Source organism: Acomys minous (genome assembly GCF_964271855.1).
Source record: "Acomys minous genome assembly, chromosome: 10".
Classification (NCBI taxonomy): Eukaryota; Metazoa; Chordata; class Mammalia; order Rodentia; family Muridae; genus Acomys; species Acomys minous.
The window spans coordinates 88,838,381-88,857,684 of NC_140491.1; the positions used below are offsets into that span (position 1 = coordinate 88,838,381).

The 19,304-nt window shown below is 39.6% G+C and overlaps 1 protein-coding gene across 5 annotated transcripts in view; it reads right to left on the reverse strand.

The window, feature by feature from the left end:
• Positions 1 to 6,538: 6,538 nt before the first annotated feature.
• CACNB4 (calcium voltage-gated channel auxiliary subunit beta 4) overlaps positions 6,539 to 19,304 on the reverse strand; it is a 259,198-nt gene continuing 246,432 nt past the window's right edge. For all 5 annotated transcript variants that reach the window (XM_084798891.1, XM_084798892.1, XM_084798893.1 and 2 more), the window contains 2 exons: positions 12,728 to 12,913; positions 6,539 to 10,395 (listed from right to left, as the gene is read on the reverse strand). In XM_084798891.1, the coding sequence (XP_084655017.1) occupies positions 10,135 to 10,395; positions 12,728 to 12,913 (447 nt within the window). In that variant the 3' untranslated portion in view covers positions 6,539 to 10,134. The remainder of the gene's footprint in view (positions 10,396 to 12,727; positions 12,914 to 19,304) is intronic.

The window sequence follows — 19,304 nt, forward strand, 5'->3', positions numbered from 1 at the left end:
GGAGCGGGGCGGGGCGAGGGGACTACGCAGGCGCGCGGCCGGAGGCGGGGCTCCGGGGACTGGTGAGCCTCTGCAGCTCCCAGGGCTAGCGGAGGGCGGCGCAGGGGATTGGCGTGCTGGTGTGTCTAGGTTTGAGGTTGTTTCTTGGCTAGGAGCCACAATACAAATATGTAACCATGCCCACCTTCCGGCCTTACACACACTACCAAAAGTCCGAGGTTTGGGCCCCGACGACGGTAAACTTTACCTCTCTTTTGTGCCCAGTACCCCTTGACAGCAGCTGACGTCGTTGGCTTTTTAAAAATTTCATTTTGGAAATCGTCGCAGTTTTTTTTTTTTTACCTCCCTCTTTGCACCTCAGCGCTCTTCCAGCACTCCAGTTTCCCTCCTCTCTCAGGCCAATTCTTGGCTAGAACAGTTCTCCGCAAGTCTCTCCCCAATTCATAAAACCTTAAGAGGTCACAAAAACTGTCTGAGCTGAGCGATAGAGTCCAAAAACTGTAAACAAGACACTCAACTGGTCTTCACGATATGGTCCCAGATGTCTTTTCCTCTCATTCAAGAGACACCTTCCTGTTAAATAGATGGCCAGATGTTCTCTGTGCTCTTCAGTCTTCTTGCCTACAGTTTGAACAGTTGGGTCTCTGGGTAAGCAAGCATCCAGCCTTGCCTCCGATGCAAGCAGAATAAATGGTTGAAAACTAAAATATAAGTAATCGCTGGTGAACTTGATCATAAAAGTTCTTGGCCATGTTGTTTTCTTTTTGTCTACTTGTAGTTCGTTCTAGCTAAGCAGGGTAGACCTCTAGATCTCAATATTCCTGACGTAGAAAGATACGGTTGATCCCTGAGGTTACCTGGCAACTGTGGTAGTTTTTGACTCAAAGAGGAACTGCGGTTGTTTACTTCTTCCACAAACAAAAAGCGGAAGCAGCTTCATTTCTTTCTATTATTCTTTAACTTTGATTTTTAAAGGGAAAGGAAAAGTAGAGACAGAAAGATGTGGGAGACTTGTGAAAAGCACTATGAGGGGTTCCCAACATAACCTCACCCACAGCAGCCACATACAATGAAAAGTGAAAAACTATACCGTTCCACCTGACTCCTCCTAACCATAAGTCTTATCTCACTGTAGGGAAGAGAGGTCTCCATCTTCTTTGGGGCTTATGTTCAAATGCCAGCCTTAGAGGAGACATACATAAAGGAGAATGAAACCATTAGACTAGTTTGCAGCTTTAGAGTATTATATCTGGATTTACTTAACATCCTGTGGGCCGTTTAGAAAATCAATGTTTGCATAACCGACTTACATGACCGCTTTAGTATTTCCATTCTCATCCAGTGTAGGCAACACTTTAGCAACTCTTGAGACATTTTACAAACTCCCACATGTGTTTGGCAACTTATTAATGTATGCCACACCCATATTTACTTGTGAAGTTGGGGGTCCCTGGTTTAGAACTCTTAAGAAAATGGTCTTTATAGTGGGGGAGGAGGTCACCCTCAGTCACAGACAGAGGGGAGGAGAGTAGGGGGAAAGTGGGAGGGAGGGAGGAATGGGAGGATACAAGGGATGGGATAACAACTGAGATGTAATCTGAATAAATTAATTAAATAATAAAAAGAAAAAAGAAAATGGTCTTAGACTATTTTCCAAATGCTCCTCACAAAAAAAGGGGGGGGGGATGGATTTGGCTAGTAGAATCTTGGCTGACTTTAACAGATAAAATACAAAATTGATACTACAGCTGTCACTGGGAATCTTTGATGGGGGATATCAAACTGTTTCTCCTGAGACCTTCTAAATATTTTATAAAATTTTAAAGTCCTGAGCAAAATGCTATAAAATACTTCTGCTTCAAGGCATGAGGCAGTGAAACATCAGCTTTTCTACCCATTCTACGGGTAACAAGCAGTTACAACACAACAAACAACTGTTTCCAGATACTGGAAAGCAGCCTCTTGTGCTGTGACTCCTAACTAAAGAGAGACATTGACAACACAAGAAACAACCGTTTCCAGATCCTAGAAAACAGCCTCCTGAACTCTGATCTCAAAAAAGGAGAAACATTGAGCGCTACCATTGTCCTGTATTTCTCCCTTAACAAAAACAACCCCCAGGCAACTTGAGAGGGCGTGGACAGCCACATAAGAGTAGCACAGTCTTTTGTCATGAAGACACAACTGTGTTTCCATGCTTAGGGAAACAGAGTCATTGAGAGAAGGAAGAAAACAAAATACAGAAATTGGCCTAGAAAACCACTGAGTCTTTAGTTCGATATGACTTGTATAGGATGAAACCGGAGTAACAATTTCTAGAGGAAGAAACAAACCAGGATTATTGCAAAAAATAATCCCCATATAATTGTTTCAAAGGGTCAGGAGGCATTAGTATAAAATGACCCCGTTAGTCAGAGAAAAGTCACACATAGGACTGAATAGTTGATGCCTGGATGTTAAAAGAGGAGCTAAGCCCAAGAATAAATCTGAGTTGAGTCCAGTTTTAAAGGGGCCCGACCGAGGACAATCTTTGGCCAAACAAGCAACTGCCTGTTGAAACAAGTCTGATGTTCCACAAAGGAATTCAAGAGGCAGATACCACTACTATAATTTACAATATTGTAAACTCAATAGAAACTTATTGGTCATGCAAGGAAGATATGGCAGTAACAGATCTGAATACAAGAACATTGACTAATTTGTAGTTATTGCTGGGAGGCAGTGGTTAGAGTCCACAGTGAAACTGCTACACCATCTGAAAAGATGAAAGATTTCTTTCTATAGTCCAATGGAAATGTGCTAACAACAGGAGAGGTAGTTTCAGGCATATGGCCTGCTAATGTAACAGCAGGAGACTGTTTTCCAGTTGGGCGGTTCAGATTGTTGCCTGACTGTTGGGGTGGTCTTAGGTAAGACCCCTCCAATAACAAAATCATTCATACAGCCAACACCTTGTATTTGCACAGAGCTTTATGTACTTTAGATTACTACCTAGCTGGAGAGTACCTGATGCATGTATTAAAAAAAAATTACTCCAAGCCAGGTGGGATGGCATACGCCTTTAATCCAAGCACTCGGTAGGCAGAGACAGGCAGATCACTGAGTTCGAAGCCAGCCTGGTCTATAAAGCAAGTCTAGGACAGCCAAGGCTGCACAGAAAGACCTTGACTCGAAAAACAAAAGTAGTAATAATAATAATAATAATAATAATAATAATAATAATAATAATAATATAATAATAATAATAAAATAATAATAATGAGAAAAAAGTGACAGTGAGCTTTTGGTTACTTAATTATAGTTGAATCTATTAACCCATACTCTGCCTGGATTTTCAGGGAGCTCACGAGTTAAATGTGATAAAGTTGGTGGAATCAACTTGGCTATACTGTGTCATTGTATAATTCTAATTCTACAAGCATTTTCAAATTTCCATTGAACTTCTTGAGCACCACAGTGAGAGAAAAGTCAAATTCCAGTTCTGTTATAGACCACAAGCAACTAATTCTGGGTTGTGTGTGAAAGGTCCAGTCACAATCTATATATATAAAACAACCATAGAATTCGAGAGCTGTCATTCTGGAAACTTCTGGCACATTAACCATTTAAGGTTGTCTTGAGAACATTTAGGATCAGCCAGTATATTTTCTGTATTCACCTTCTGTCACACATTTGTTTTGGTATATTCCACTTCTTACACGTCTGTGCAAGTTATGCATTCTTTCTTGTTACATTCTTTTGTGACAAGTCATAGAATCTAGCAGAATAATCAGTAAATGATCACTTCATTGAATCCCTTTCCTCTTTAAAGAGTAAATGTATAGATTTATTTTCCTTTGAAAGCTACAGGAATACTCTTTATGATTTCTGGCATTTCCTCTGTATATTTCCAGAATATAAAAGAGAGGTAGAATACTGGTTTCAGTGGTTTTTTTTTTTTCATTTATTATATAAAAGAAAAAATTAATGCAGTTTTTGTACACATTTAAATTCCATAAAACAAATCCATAGAAATTAGGATACTGTATGCATGCACTCTGCATTTTCTTTGTTAAATGTCTTTGTTCACAAAAATAACACCACATTTTTTCTTTAAAGCCACTAAAGCCGAGGGAGAACAAAGCATGCAGCACGGTATACATTTGCATAGTGTATTTTACCCAGCATGCCTTGTAGAACGCTACGCATATCTATATAACAAAAATGAAAGGGACAAATTATTAAAATAAATAACCAAAAGAAAAGGAGAGTTATTTGACAAAGGCGTTTTCCCCACCACATCAGCAGAGACATAGGAATAGCCTGGGATATCAACAGCCCTCAGAATAGGGGGAACCTTTTAATATCATTTTGCCATAGTTATTTTTAGTATGTTTCCTATTAATAATGTTATTTTTTATTCCCTCCCACCTCTTAAAAATTCAGCTAATGGCTTTAACTTATGCTCCAAATAGTATCAAGTACAAAATAAAGAATCCCTACTTAATTTTTTTCCATGTGGTCACTTTACTGTTCTCTAACTTGAAGCTGGGAAAAACATAAACTTTGAAACATCCAAAGCCCAGAGGAAGCACGGGAGCTCACCTGCTGTGCCACCTGTTACCAAAGGAGAACAAACGGGAATAGAAAATAGAGTCGTATACGTATGAGTCTTAACACCAAATAAAGTGCATATGTTTTATGTAAGGGAATAAAATAAGTAAATTACATCCACAGACTGCAAGGCTATGAAACAAACTGCTGGAAAATATCAAGCAGCAAAATTACAAAGATGAGAGATGAAATAAATCTAATAAAACACAGAACCAAACCTACAAACAGTTTTCTAAAAACAGGACTGCCAAATTTAACAGTGGGTTTTGTTGTAAGTTTGTGCTATAACAAATGTGCTTCTTTCTCCTCAATCTATTTTCATTTATTGGCAAAATATATATATATATATTATAATTTTGTACTGTACAATATATATTTTTGCTACATTATTTTTCTACTGCTAATGCAGAAATAACAACATAGATTTATTTTGGCAATAAAATGCTTTCATTTAATAACGTCCCAGAAAATACTGTAAGGCATATGAAAAATAGTATGCAACAATATAGCGTTAATGACCCCGCATCTGTAACACCCCTGTGCATACGAAATCCACACTGATTTCAGTGAAGTGTGTGAAGAGGCATGCAAGTTGGGCAAGAAAGACCCCTGCGTAAATATAGATGGAGCCGTTTGTTGGGGGGGATTTGAGTGTTCAAAATATAACCCAAAACGCTTGAAAAACGAGAGAGTTCTCATTTGAACTCTTTATAGTTTTCAAACAAGAAAGAGTCAGTGTATTCCCTAAACTACTACAAATTCATTGGTAACATTTTCTCTCATCTTGTGGTGAACATTTTACGCTCACCAAAGAGAAAGTTTCATGAAAAGTTATAACTCCCCAAAGCTTAACACTATTCCCTCTTATTTATATGTATTTATGGCAAGTAGGAGTCACAGCCCTTAATTAAGCTTATCTGACGAGATACTTTCTAATCTTCTCATAATACACCGTCATTACATGCAGCATTTGGTGTTAAATTATCCACTAGTAGAGACATTGCTATCAGAGGATGCATTTCATTGGAGAAAGGTCCTTTAACAGAAGAAGAAGCCTTGAAGAGTAATTTCTGAATGCTGTAGCTATCTGCCCTTGTAAGCCAGCTTTAATATTTTGATTAACTGGATTGCTTAACAAGAAGTTATTCTTAAAGTCCACCTAACAGCTCTTAAGTTGACTGGTTTGATCATCATTATCATTTAAAAGAGGACCGTTGTTTGCCACATAGACACAGCTGGAGTAAGTAAACTAATTAACAGTTACAGTGTTGACAATATTTAAAGATGTAAGCAACTAATAAAAGAGATTTTATTACATGATTTCCTGTAAAGTTTTCACTCATATGGTCATTCATCTATTAGTTTTATATAATTTAAAAACCATGTAATAGTGTCATGAGAAACAAAGGCAACTCTAAAGGAATGAGGGTTATGTAATCATTTATTTGAAAAGCCGATACGAAGTTTGTTCCGAGTACATGGGAGTTCCAGACAACGCGAAAATCCTTACCCAGTTAAGTGGCTACAGCTGCCCTTGGTGCCCATAGACATCCAGGATTGACCAACTCTGCCTTTAAACATCAAATCTCTGGATTTCTCTTCCTTAGACCTTGAGCTAAAGGCTACATTTTGCACAGAGGTAGTTCCTTTCAGTTTGCTTTGTTCCCTAGGATGGCTTCTTGTGAAAGTAAACTCACATCATGATAAGCCATGGATCAATTTCAAGAAAACCTTCCTAACACCGAAGAAACGAAAGTACGATGAGAGCGTTTGACAACAGCGTGAAGCCTAAAGGGCAGGCATAGTGTAACACTTTTAACACTGCAGCAAGTTGGGCAGAACAGACACTATTATCGGGACTTTTCCCTTCAGAGACAAACTGTTTTCTCTAGAGACGAGGTAGTACACGTATCATATAGAGGGCAATTTATATGGTGGTATTGTGTTCTTTTGTTTTGTTTTTTTTTTTAGCAAATATCAAAATAAAATTATATAAGAAAATATACTAGCTTGCAAATTAAGGTTGCCTAGAAACATTCTTAACTGACATACTGTGTTTCAACATTTTGGGATATGTTCATTTAAAGAGTTGAAGATTGTGAGCTATTTTATTTTTATTTTTTGCCACAATTTCCTTGTCTTCATTCCCTTTTTACTTCACCTACACTCTATTATGAAATTTAAGGCCCCCACACAAAAGACAAGTTCAAGTATGCAGGTATGAAAAGAGGTTAACATTCTGAAAATACATTTTTGCAAACAACAATAATAACTAAAGTAAATAACAGATACAAAGTGGAACAAATAATTGTCTCAAACTGTTTCAGACTTTAAAATTCATTCCATTAAGGATGAAATCTGATGATTTGTATGGTCACACAATTGAGACTCTTTTTAGGAAAGGCCATAAGTCTAACTGCTAACAATTTCAATCTTCTTCCCAATAGAGCTATATAAAGACAAGAGAGAATTATCAGTCACTTATAAATACTACTACGTGTTATTTTAAGTGTTAGCATAAACATGGCAACTGTGTTGATTATGTAGTCATATTATAGCCATGGAAATAAGCAGACGGACCCACAAATTGCATTTCTTCTTTTTCTAGGACCACGTTTCCACATTGTTGCACGAGTCTGCATTATTAATACCATGAAAAAAATCACAAAATTCTAAAATGGTCTATTCTATAAGTGAAAACAGCCTCAAATGATAAAGAAATATTTCTCCTGCTTGTCATCATTTGCCATTTTGAGTGAAATGAATTAAAACAAAGTACTTGTGGAATATGTATTTCCTATGGGTTCTTGGTATGCTTGGCAAAAATAAAACTTGTTATTTAATATGTATATCTGGATTTAGTCATTTATACAAGCAACTGTGAGCCTTTAAAAAAGAAAGGAAGATATCTCTTCCTTCCTTCCCCATTTGGAGGAAAGAAAGTTATTATAGGAAGAAGATGAAAGATATGCAAAATTAAGTGAAATAGTAAATATATTCATCAAAAATATACATTTTATCATTTCTAACTTTGTTAACTTTCTAATAGGACTGCAAAGTAAAATAGGTATGGACTTTTGATGGCAAATGACGGATGAGTTTTGTGCACAGATTAAATGGGCCTCCCTCTTTCAGCATGACGTGAAAGAGCAAAAGGGGGGAAAGAAGAAAAAGGCCGGAAAGGCTTGAAAAACAAGTGACTCTTCAAAGTTTAAAGAAATGGAAATCTTGTTTACTAGGAAATATATGTAAATGCTGTTACAGCTACCTGCCATAAAATATAAATATCTTAAAGTAGTTAAATGACCAAATTGCTAATGCTACTGCAGAAAAAGCCGAACAGCAGTCTATTCTAAATTTATACACCCAAGTGCACTCTCTGCAATTAAATGCTTTAATGCGCACAAACAAGAAACCAATAAAGCATACAGGAAGATGTTTGGCTAATGTTTTCTTTCTCATGCAAATATGTGCTATACATGTAATAAATATAGTTTGTTTGCTGGAAAATGCTCTTCTGTGCTCTAACAAAGTGTTCAGTAATGGAAGATTATATGCTTATTACAGAGCCCAATGAACGCAGCTCCCTTAAACGTCTTAACAAACTCCTGTAAGTCTTGCTAGATGACGCAAGAGCTTTACAAGCCTGTATCAGACGTTAGCTTCTCAAGTTTACTGAGCCCATGTTTAAATGTATCAAATATTTGAGATTACTTACAAAATTTCAGGCAGCCTCATTGTCAGATAAGCAGGTTCGTAACGGGTTGCACATACAGTCAGGACAAGGGGAGGGCACAGAAGATTGATGGGATTGAAGACATGACTAACTCATCAGGAGGATTAAATGTACACTCTTGGTCAGGAAAAGTAATGGACTGGTACATCGTTTGAGGGCCCAGGGCTTGACTTTTTTTTTTTTTTGAGAAAAGTAACAATATAAAGTTAATTATACTTGTTTTCAAAAACTAACTTCAAGGCAAAGTAGAAAGAGACTTTATGTCTAAGCTCCAGTTGGGCTTTTAGAAAACACATGCACTGTGCCATTTTAGAAACAAGTCCTTTCATGAAGATATTTGTTTCTTGTGTAAAAGGATTAATTTAAATAATTTTTTGGATTAAAGTCTTCTTTAATAATATGGGGGATGGGTCACCAGTGCCATAAATACACTCGTTGGAATCTAAAGGCCGTTCACTAGAATGACACAAAGCCACCTCCAAACTCTCACTAATGCCCACATTAAAACTGCTTTGCTTTTAGTGAGGAAATAGAATCTGAATCTGCATGGTTCGGGTTTGTTTGTTTGTTTCTGCAAGATTTGAATTCAGTGTTCTAACTTTTCCTAATTAATTAGTTTGTGAAAACATAAACTTTCAGTACCTAATTTGATAATGCCCACAAAAAACAAAAAGACGTTGTTAGTTTGACTTAAAAAAAAAAAAAAACTGTGGTGCAGGGCCAAAACATTCATTATATTCAAAGACAGAGACTGAGCGAAGTGAGGGAAAGACACTCAGTCGTGTTGGCAGAACTCCTAAGCTGGTGCCAGTGTGCAGTGGGATGGATGACCTTTGTGCCCAGAAAGGGTCTGGCCACATCTCCGCCATCTGACCTCAGATCCCCAGATGTGTGCAGTAGTGAGCAGACTGAGCAGACTGATTACAGAAGAAACGCCACCTCATCTTCTATTTCCTGTAACAAGCCATGCTTGGGGTTCTCTTTACTATTCTCATTGCCCCCCCTTATTCTGTCAACTTCGAACTGGCTAACAGTACTGACTGAACGGAAAGCAAAACACTTTGAATACAACAGCCGTAACAGGAAAAATAAAAATATTAAAATCTGAGGCAATTATATCATTTCTGCATTAAGATTTCTGAATTTGTTTGTTTGTTTGTTTTTTGGCACTATCAATACATTTAGTAAGTTTGAAAAGCCATTCTGGCAACATTAACATATTATTAAAATGTTTATGTAGTCCAACTTGAAATGTAAATTTAGCTTCCAGCAAATCAATACCATAGCTGGTTTTGGTTTCTATTGGTATTTTGGTTTCCTTATTGGTTTTTTTTTTTTTATTCTTTTCTGATTTTTCAATTGATTTCAACATGCTCAAGTAGACTTTCCAGTCAATTCACCCAAATTCCAACAGGAATTGGTTTATAAATTGGTTCCAACTGGAACTGGTCATTTGGAATTTCCTACACGGGAAATTATTTTATATGTGCCTTGACAAGTACCCTAAATTACAAATTGATGTGTCTAAAATCTATGAAGAAAACAAAAGGTACTGTTATTATGTAAATGTAGCACTTAAAAATACCTATATGATTGGGCATCTAATACCCGTCTAGACTCAAGGGCATAATGTACTTCTAGTTAATTCTTGCCCCTTAGATCAAATGACAGCAACCCACCCGCACAGCAGATACTGTGCTGTGCTTGCCAAATTAAGATGACTGGTTTATTCTAGCAGTGCTATGGCAAATTGTCAACAGATGATTTGTGTTTGTTTGTTTGTTTGTTTGTTTGTTTCAGCAGCCTCAAAGCCTATGTCGGGAGTCGTGGCTGTATCCCCCAGGCGAGCCTCGGTTCCTGTGGGGTTTGTAAGTGTCCTGGTATGAGTCAGGGTAATCTTCTTCCACCAGAGGGTAGTGGTCCCGGCTGTGCTGGGAGCTGGAGGACAGGCGGTTCCTACTCTTGCGGGCTCTCTCGTTGTGGTAATTTTCATCAGAGGTCATTAGGCTTCGTCTTTCAATTGGAGAATTCTCTGTAGAGTGGTTGCTGTGCCTCATTCGCTGACTCTAAAAACATCAGGCAGTTCACGGGTTAGATAAGATCAGCTTCATCCATCCAAATATGTCAATGCATGTGCAATAACGGTCTGTAAAATGAGATGCTGATTATTTGACCTAAGGAAGCATTTTGATGCATAGACGTTCTGCTCAGGCTACCTGGTCTTTTTTGTTTGTTTGTTTTTCAGGATGCAGCTTACATAGATGCTTTGTTACTGATACTTTGTGAATGTAAGTATATGATGCTCAATGATAATGCTTCCTTCCTATTCAAATGCAGAGCTGAAAGTTGGCTCTTAAATATAACTTAATCTATTTTGATAGGCCTAATAACTCATTCTTTCTATTGAAAAAAATGATGATTGTTTTGTTATGAAATAAAATTGAGAATAAGATCTATTATTTGATTCCTTTCATGAATTCATAAAAATCTTTCTAAAGTTACTCACTTTACATTTACTTCATCTTGCCCAAGATCAATGTTCCTTACAGTTTTGACAAAGAATATTAATAAAATTACTATTTGTACTACCCATTAAATGATGCCTTTGTTTCTATACCTGACATTGATAAGAGGCTCTCAGCTTTGTGTAGCCAATTAATTTGGGTCTTTATATACTCTTGCTTTAACTGAGAGCTGCAAAAATAGTCTTCAGACACAAGTCAAATTCTTTTAATATTATTAACTGAAATTGACATCTAAAGCAGTTATTGGATGGCCCAGAATATGTTATCTGTTGTTTTTTTTTTTTCTCGCTTTAGGGGCACCTGTCTGTTTGTGTCTACCAGCTTAGGTAGGTTATGTGGATTACAGAGCAGGAACCTGGTACCATCAATGGCCCAGGTACCTCTTTCCTAAAGTGCATCAGCTTCACATAGAAGGAAACTCATTAAATAGGTCAACGATCATGCCATCAAACACCTATGGTTACTGGGAGAAGTAGGCCACAGGATAAAGGGCACCAAAATCAACTCATAATGGTGCTGGGTGAGCTACTGTAGGTGGCTAGTGATAGGGTTATGTTATAAATAAAATGGAATGCTAGATCCTCCAACACTACGAAGTTTACTGGGCCATTCTTCCTTTCCTCTTTTTCCCATCCAGAGCTCACAATGTTACTCTCAGGCATACAGGAAGGAACACAAGGAAAGAAGCAGTGCTGGTGTTTGCAGACACGTTGAGCATCACCACCATCCATTTCCCATATGCATTTCTAGCCTCAAAGGAAATTCATTTATTTGGCAGGTTTTCTGCTTACAAAGGTGTTGTCTGAAGTGGAGTAATGTACTTATAATAGCTTTTCAGAGAATGCCATTTAGCTTAGCATTAACTCTACAAAATCTTCAATCATGACTATCATTATAACCCATTAAAACAAAACCAGCCATGTTTCCAAGAGGTTCATTTGACTGCATGTTCCTTCAGCTTGGGGTCTGGATCCATTCCAGCTGCTTGATAAATGGTAAATAGTTATTAATGCAGAAAAGCAGGACTCTTTTGTATCACCGTTCCCCTGGCATCCAACACCTAGTTCTGATTGCAACAGCCGAGGAGCAGTGAAAACGAGCTCTGACTTCCTTTGCATGTATCCCCAGATTCCCTACACTGACCAAGGCAGCCCTCTAGATACCCCCTGGAAACCCAGGGATCTGTCTCCTTTTCCAAATCTGCCCACTCGTTCTGTTTGTACAAGGTGGAGGGCAGGTTCAGCCGCCTGTGGAACAACTACACTTAAAGGCAGGCAAAGGGCCTGTACATCCTGAAATATCGTCCTTAGCTGTCCGTGGTGCCATGCGGAAGCTGTAGACAGTTATGCTGGCGAGACATTAAGTCTACCAGAGATTAGCTGATCGAAGTAAACTTCATTATCACGTCATAGCAAAATTCTCCAGAAAGGGTGAACTGCGGGGAGGGCATGCTTTCTAAATGGCAGATCAGGATCAATGTAAAAATCTAGTTTTCCTCTTTGATTAAAACAAAGTTTAAGGTTTATTCATTTTATAAGTATTTTTGCTTGCATGTACATCGGTGCACCACATGTGTGCCTGGCACCCATGGAGGTGATATCTCCTCAAACTGGAGTTACACATGATTGTGAACCACCATGTGGGTGCTGGGAACTAAACCAGGATACTCGGCTAGAGGTGAAAGTGCTCTTAACTGCTGAGCCATCTCTCCAGCCCCCCTGCTCCCCCCCCCAGGTATTTTCAAAATGCAATGCCCTCCTCGAATGCCTCTTCAGATTAAGAACAACCAGAGTCTTCATCTTAGTTAGTTCTCTATTGGATCCTGAAAATAACGCTGTAGAAGTATAAGCCAAGAAGAAAAAAAATGCAGTACCTGTAATCCAGAGATTGCTGTGGGATATGGAGAGAGGGCTGTGGAGCCCACATTCCTTCCCAGCAATGGGGTCATGGGGGTGCTGCTGCTTGTGTGGGTGGCACGCCAGTATGCCTCCAGGTACTCTCCCAGATGTTCACACGCATCCTCAAGTTGATTCTCATCTAATATAACATCAAACATTTCCTGCAGATTATAAGAAAACCCATCATATTTCTACTGTAGGCTTCACTGAAAATTCCACTTGAGGCAGAAGTAGTGTTCCTCAGAAGTAACAGTGAAATCATTCTTGATTTAAAGAGAAAAAGATGAAGCCGGGCGGTGGGGGGCTCACTCCTTTAATACCAGCACTTGGAAGACAGAGGCAAGCTTGTCTCTGAGTTCAAGGCAAGCCTAGTCTACAAAGCAAGTTCTAGGACAGCCAGGACTGTTATACACAGAAACCTTGTCTTGAAAAACAGTAATAACAACTAGAAAAGGCCTGAGGAGGGGGAGAGGCAAACATGAATATGAAAACACACATATTCACATTTTGTCCATGTATTCCTATACAGCTAAATCCCACCAGTTTCAAAATACAAAAGAAACAAGTTAATGATGATGCTAAAAAGAGAGTTCTAAAAACGACTGGAGCCACAACCATGTGCTTGGAATAAATATTACTGTGGTAACTGTGTTGTTCAAGGTAATAACAAGTACATAGTTTGTTTTCAGAATGCTCATGAAAACGATTTTATCTGTCTCATGATAAAACAATAAGAAAAGGAAGTGGGTACTGATACTATACTAGAGAGCACACAGTAGTGATGGCTGCTCCCACGAGACTGTTCTGTAAAGCAGCTAAGAACAAGAGAATTTAACTGGGGAATAAAGAAGCCACCTAAGAAGCTGTTGACGTCCGTGCTTAGGTCAGTCAGGACTTTGCCCAACATCTACCTATAAGTGGGAAGCAGTTTTTGTGCCCCAGAGAGTAGAATGCTTCTCCTGTTATGGCAGTGCAACTGGGAAAAAGAAGAGGATACACCCAATGCATACGCTTTGGAGGGAAAGGCAGAAAACCTTGGTGCCTCACCAAGAGAAAGCCATTCTAGAGGGAAGGGCTAGCACACCCTGTACAAGTAGTCGGTGGTGGTGAGCCTTCCCTCTCCCACCACCCTCGCCACATTCCCACTGTTTTTATGAGTTCATTTTACCAAAATAAGAACTCCCAGTAATAAGCTAAATGCACAGTTACTACCACCAGCACTGACGCTGCCGGGTGAAGACTAGTGGAACTGGTGGTGTCCCAGTTCATTCTCCTCAGCGCTTAGGACAGAGGACTCTTGACACTGTCATTACTATGTAAACTGTCTCATCTCCAGTGTTTATTATTTGCTTAGTTTTGTTGCTGAGGGTTGAACCATGAACTCAGGGAAGCTAAACCCATACTCCACCACTGAGAGCGGTTCCCCTAGCCTACTACTATTAAATGCTTATTGCATCAACCTTTACTGAAAAAGTTGCGCTCAAACTGGAAAGGAATTTGAAGGACCTTATCTCATGGGAATTTGAAAGCTAGTGACTTCAGTCCACACTGACTCATTTGAGAAGACTCAACCAGGTCAGCTTACATAGAAAAATGTCCCCCCAAAACACTTACCAATTGCAAGGAACCATGATGTTGGCCTGGCCTTGCTGCCTTGAGAGGCATTCATCATAGGCTTCTCAGGTTGGAGTCTATGGCTCCTGGGGCATGATGTGCCTTCCAGTTCCTGAGAGGCCAATGCACCCCCTCAGGCTGCTTTGTGTTTCTCTTGTTTGTTCCCTTAGTAGTCAAGGAAGCATGGAAACTTGACAGGAACATTGGTCTTAGACATTAATCTGGTGTACCCTGTGTAGCTTGCAAACCTCATTGTATCCTGGTACCTATAACTGTATTGATCCTAGAAATTGCCACTGTATTCTGTTTCTGATAAAGGTATAAAAACTCTTGGGTTCTGTCAAAAACAATTGTCACAGCCTTAGCCTTGCTATGGTCCCTCCAAACTGAACCTAGTTTCATTCCTCATGGCCATATCAGGTTACCTTGGCCAGGTAAGTAAGCGTAGGCCGTTATAGTCAATAGACTTTCCACTGTGTTTTCTATGCACATTTCATTCATCCAGACAATATTTACTCAGCATTTATCCTGTTCCAGGCTGTGTTGGTATTCAGACAGGTAAAAAAGTACCCTTGTGGCCCACAAGACACAGAACACCTGGTACCTAGAGCTTTGATTGCTAGAAGCCCTCACTGGAAATCTCACTTCCCAAGTAAACCAAAGAAGCTTCTCTCTCTCTTGCCATTAAATCCCTCCTCTCCTGGTTAGTACAAACTTCAGCTGTTGTAGGATGAGGAGGCCTGAGACGCATCCTCGATGCTCCAACAGAAGCAGTGTTGCTACAGTACTGACTTGAACAGAACAAGAACAACCGCGGCCCCAAAGCATCACCGATGGTAAGAACAGAACTGGAGGACAGCGGGCAGCACTCACTGAGGGGCCCCTCTCCGCTCTACCCGTCCCCATTGTTTCACACATTCTGTGACTTAGAGGCCAGATTTGGGATCCTGTTCATCCTATCGTTGTTGGTGTCCACTGTACACATTTGACTGCATAGGTCTCTATCATTAGCATGGACTTATTTATTCTCAGTGAGACATTGAAGGCCCTTCCTTGGCTGGAAAGATCCTAACAATGTGTGTAAGGTATGTTCTCATTCTCTCTCTGTCTCTGTCTCTCTCTGTCTCTCTCTCTGTCTCTCTCTGTCTCTGTCTCTCTCTGTCTCTCTCTGTCTCTCTCTGTCTCTCTCTGTCTCTCTCTCTCTCTCTCTGTCTCTCTCTCTCTCTCTCGTGTGTGTGTGTGTGTGTGTGTGTGTGTGTGTGTGTGTGTGTGTGTGTGTGTTGTATGAACTTAGGGCCACCTACACATATTAGGCAAGTGCTCTGGCCTTCAACTACATACCAATAAAAACAGTTTTTGGCAAAGGTGATAAGAATGTAATAGTGGAAAAACAACAGTCTCTTCAATAAGTAGTTGACAAAATTGGATAAGCTTATGCAGAAGAATAAAACTGGATCCTTTTCTCTTACCACACAATAAACCCAATTCAAAATGGATCAAAGATCTAACTAACTCTTAAGCCTGAATTATGCCTGAAACTATGAAATGGGTATATGAAAACAGGGGAATACTTTATCATTGGTATAGGAAAAAAAAAAGATATTAATCTAAATACACAGTTACAAAAAGTACAAACAGACAAACGAGTTAACACCAACACAGCAAAACAGACAACAGAATTAAGAGACAAAGGTTGGGAGAAAATATTTGCAAATGGAACACTGCACACTGACATTCAGATCAGAGAAGGAACTCAAAAAGATAACATCATAGATACTTCTTAAAATGAAACATACAACAAGCATATAACAAAAGCTCACTTTCACTAATTATAGTGGAAAAGTAAATCATACAATAACAAGCACAGTGTGTTGGCTCAAGCCTGCAGTCCCAGCACACACGAAACTAAGGCAAAAGAATCACAAGTCTGAGGTCAGCCAGGCAAATCCTAGGCCAGCTTAGGTTATGGAATGAGGCCATGTCTGTAAACAAACAAACAAGGCAAGGGCTGGACACACAGCTTTGCGCTAAAAGCACTGGCCCAGCATTTCTCAACAAACAACACAACAAAATTAACCACGGTTAAGATACCATCTCATTCCAGTTAGAATGGTTGGTTATTATTAAGGTGCAAGAAATAATAGGAACGTTTACACACTCTTGGGGAGACGAGACAGCAGCGCAGTCATTGTGGAAAAGAAATGGGAGACGCCTCACAAAACTAAAAGCAGAAATACCACATGACGTGATACTAAGTATTTATCTCTAAAGTGGACTTGCACCCCCAAGACCATTGCAGCACTATTCACAGGGGCCAAAGTATGGAACCAACCTAGGTGCCTTGTGATAAATGTGTGGGGAAAGAAAATGCCGTACAATTACATAATAGAATCCTATTCAGACGTGAAACAGATGGCAGGGACTAAAGAAGGTGTGCTGAGTGAAACAATGCCAATGCAGCAAGGCAGGCCTCCTCACTCATGCGTGGAAACCAGTGAGTCAACCTTGTAGAAGGGCTGAATGGAATAGAAGGCAGGGGAAGGGCAAGGATTTAGGAAACAGAGACAAAGAGGGAGTTTTAGGAACAGAGGAGTGTGGTAGGAGAAAGTGGGGGGGCAGGGAGGGGGGGAGGGTCCCAGGTTGCAGAAGGGTGGGTGGCTGTGTGCAATGCACAGCATATTGATGAGTGGCAGTGAACTCATTCATCTGTACAACTAATATTTGATCGTTAAAATGAAAACTTCTTTAAAGAGAGAGAGAAAAAAAAAACCCCACAGACTACAAGGTGCCGAGTGAAGTCTATATGTACTTAGCTGTTCCTTATTACACTGTCTCTATGGAAACCACAGTCAGCACAGTTAATTACAAGGAATTTTAATAAAGTGCTTCCCTTTGCCAATGGGGAGAATTTGTACACACCAGCACAGGGCTGTTTGCTTAGGCCTGATCGGTTCTTACAAACTGTTTTTTACTGCCAAACAGTGGCTATATGGTAGAGGATGGTTAGAACACAGAGAAAGCAAATTTCACCTTCTGAATGACCCTGATGTATATATACACTTATTTCCAACTTGGAAAATATCTCACAGACTATGTGTCTTGGCAGTTATTATTTTTTTTTTTTTCTGTTTGGGAAATAACACAGCTGAATAGAGCTGTGTACTAGAATGGCAGTGGGAGAGGAGTCTTAAAAGAATATACAAACTCAAAAAGAAATTCAAAGTGAAGCAACTCAAGAGGGTTCTGCAAGTCAGCTTTGCCACCTTTTTAAATGAACGTAAAAGCTGTATCTGAGCAGCTGCATCCCATGCAGGAAGTGTAAATGTGGAACCAGACAAAGAGAGCTGTTTAAGCAGCACATGTCCCAGAGAACAGTTTGCCCCTCTGCTCTCATGCCTGTGGATGTGCTCGAGATATAAAGGGACAGAGAAGATTCCAGAGAGCTCCCATACCGAGCACCCCTGGCACCCTAGGATGGAGCCCTTTTGTGCCGCATCAGGAATGGTGTGCAGGAGATGTGCTTCCTGGACAAGCATTTTCAGAAATACTAAGAAGAAAAGCACTGTGATTTCTGGGTGGTAGAAACAGGCCTGCCAGACACCCAGAGCTCGGAGAAGAGCAATCAATCCTGGGAGGAGGCAGGAAACTGAAGGCGTTTCACTTTTTAAAAACAACCTAAGTACTTCCCCACCTACCTTGTTAAGGAGTTTTGCTGGGGATTGAGTGATGCTGCAGCTGGCTGTGCTAGAACCGTTTCAAGGGGTAAACTGAAATGGTCTCTCCAGTTTTCGTTTTTGTTTTTTTACAAAACAAATATTAGGGTTTAGGTCCCATACGAGGAATGGCGTAAACTTCATCTACTTGTGTTCTTTTGTGAGGGAAAACATACAGAGTATGTCTGGTAAGTTTTTCCTTTTTTTTTTTTTTTTTTTTTTTTTTTTGGTTAGTTTTCCTAATGACTACAAAATACAAACAAATACAAACTCATGTATCTTGTCCAACATGTTTATTCAGGAAGTTGTGACTTATCATTTTTAACACAAAGCTTAAAAACCTTAGAAACTAAGTACGTGTTTGGCTTTACCTCCCTTTAATTTTAAATTAAAAAATTTTTAAACTTTATGTGCATGAGTGTTTTTGCCTACACGTATATCTGTGTACCACATGCCTACTTGGTGCCCAGGGAGGTCAGAAGAGGGCGTTGGATTGCTTGTAATTGGAGTTATACATGGGAGTCAAAGGCAGGTCCACTAAAAGAGCAGCCTGTGCTCTTAGCTGATAAGCCATCTCTCCAGCTCCTAGTTTTACCTCTTAAAAAGATGGCTCACTACTGAGCTTTAGCTAGACAGCAAAGTATATGTGTGCAAACTCCATGGCTTATCCTTTGCTTTCATTTATTTGTTGCGTGTAGATAGAGCATCATACACAGCATCTTTCCTATTTCTAAGAGGAAGTAGGCAATACTAGACATCTGCCTACCTCCCTTCTTTACTACTATAATATAGAGAGATGCCTCAAAGGTGCCACCATTTAAGAAGAATCACCATCAAGTGCTTTCAGTAAAGTAACATGGCTGGATGGATCGACGCTAATATTAATTACATAATAGCTAGCCAGTAAATGATATCTTCACATCAAAATTGCATTCTTTGTATTATTAAAGTCTCTGAGGTCTTCAGTATTCAACTCACTGTTCAACAACTAATTGGAAACTAGAGTCCACACTTAGGCAACTGCTGTTGTTCACAGATCTAGGAGATCCTGTGGGGATAAAGTAAAGCCAACCAATAGTGACAGACTCTGGCAGAAGCTATTTTTTAAGAGAGAGAGAGAGAGAGAGAGAGAGAGAGGGGGGGGGGGAGAGAGAATCAGTTCTTGCCACTAGTTGGTGGGGCTGACACAAAGGAAAGGATATAAGGACACTGATTTTGAACCCTA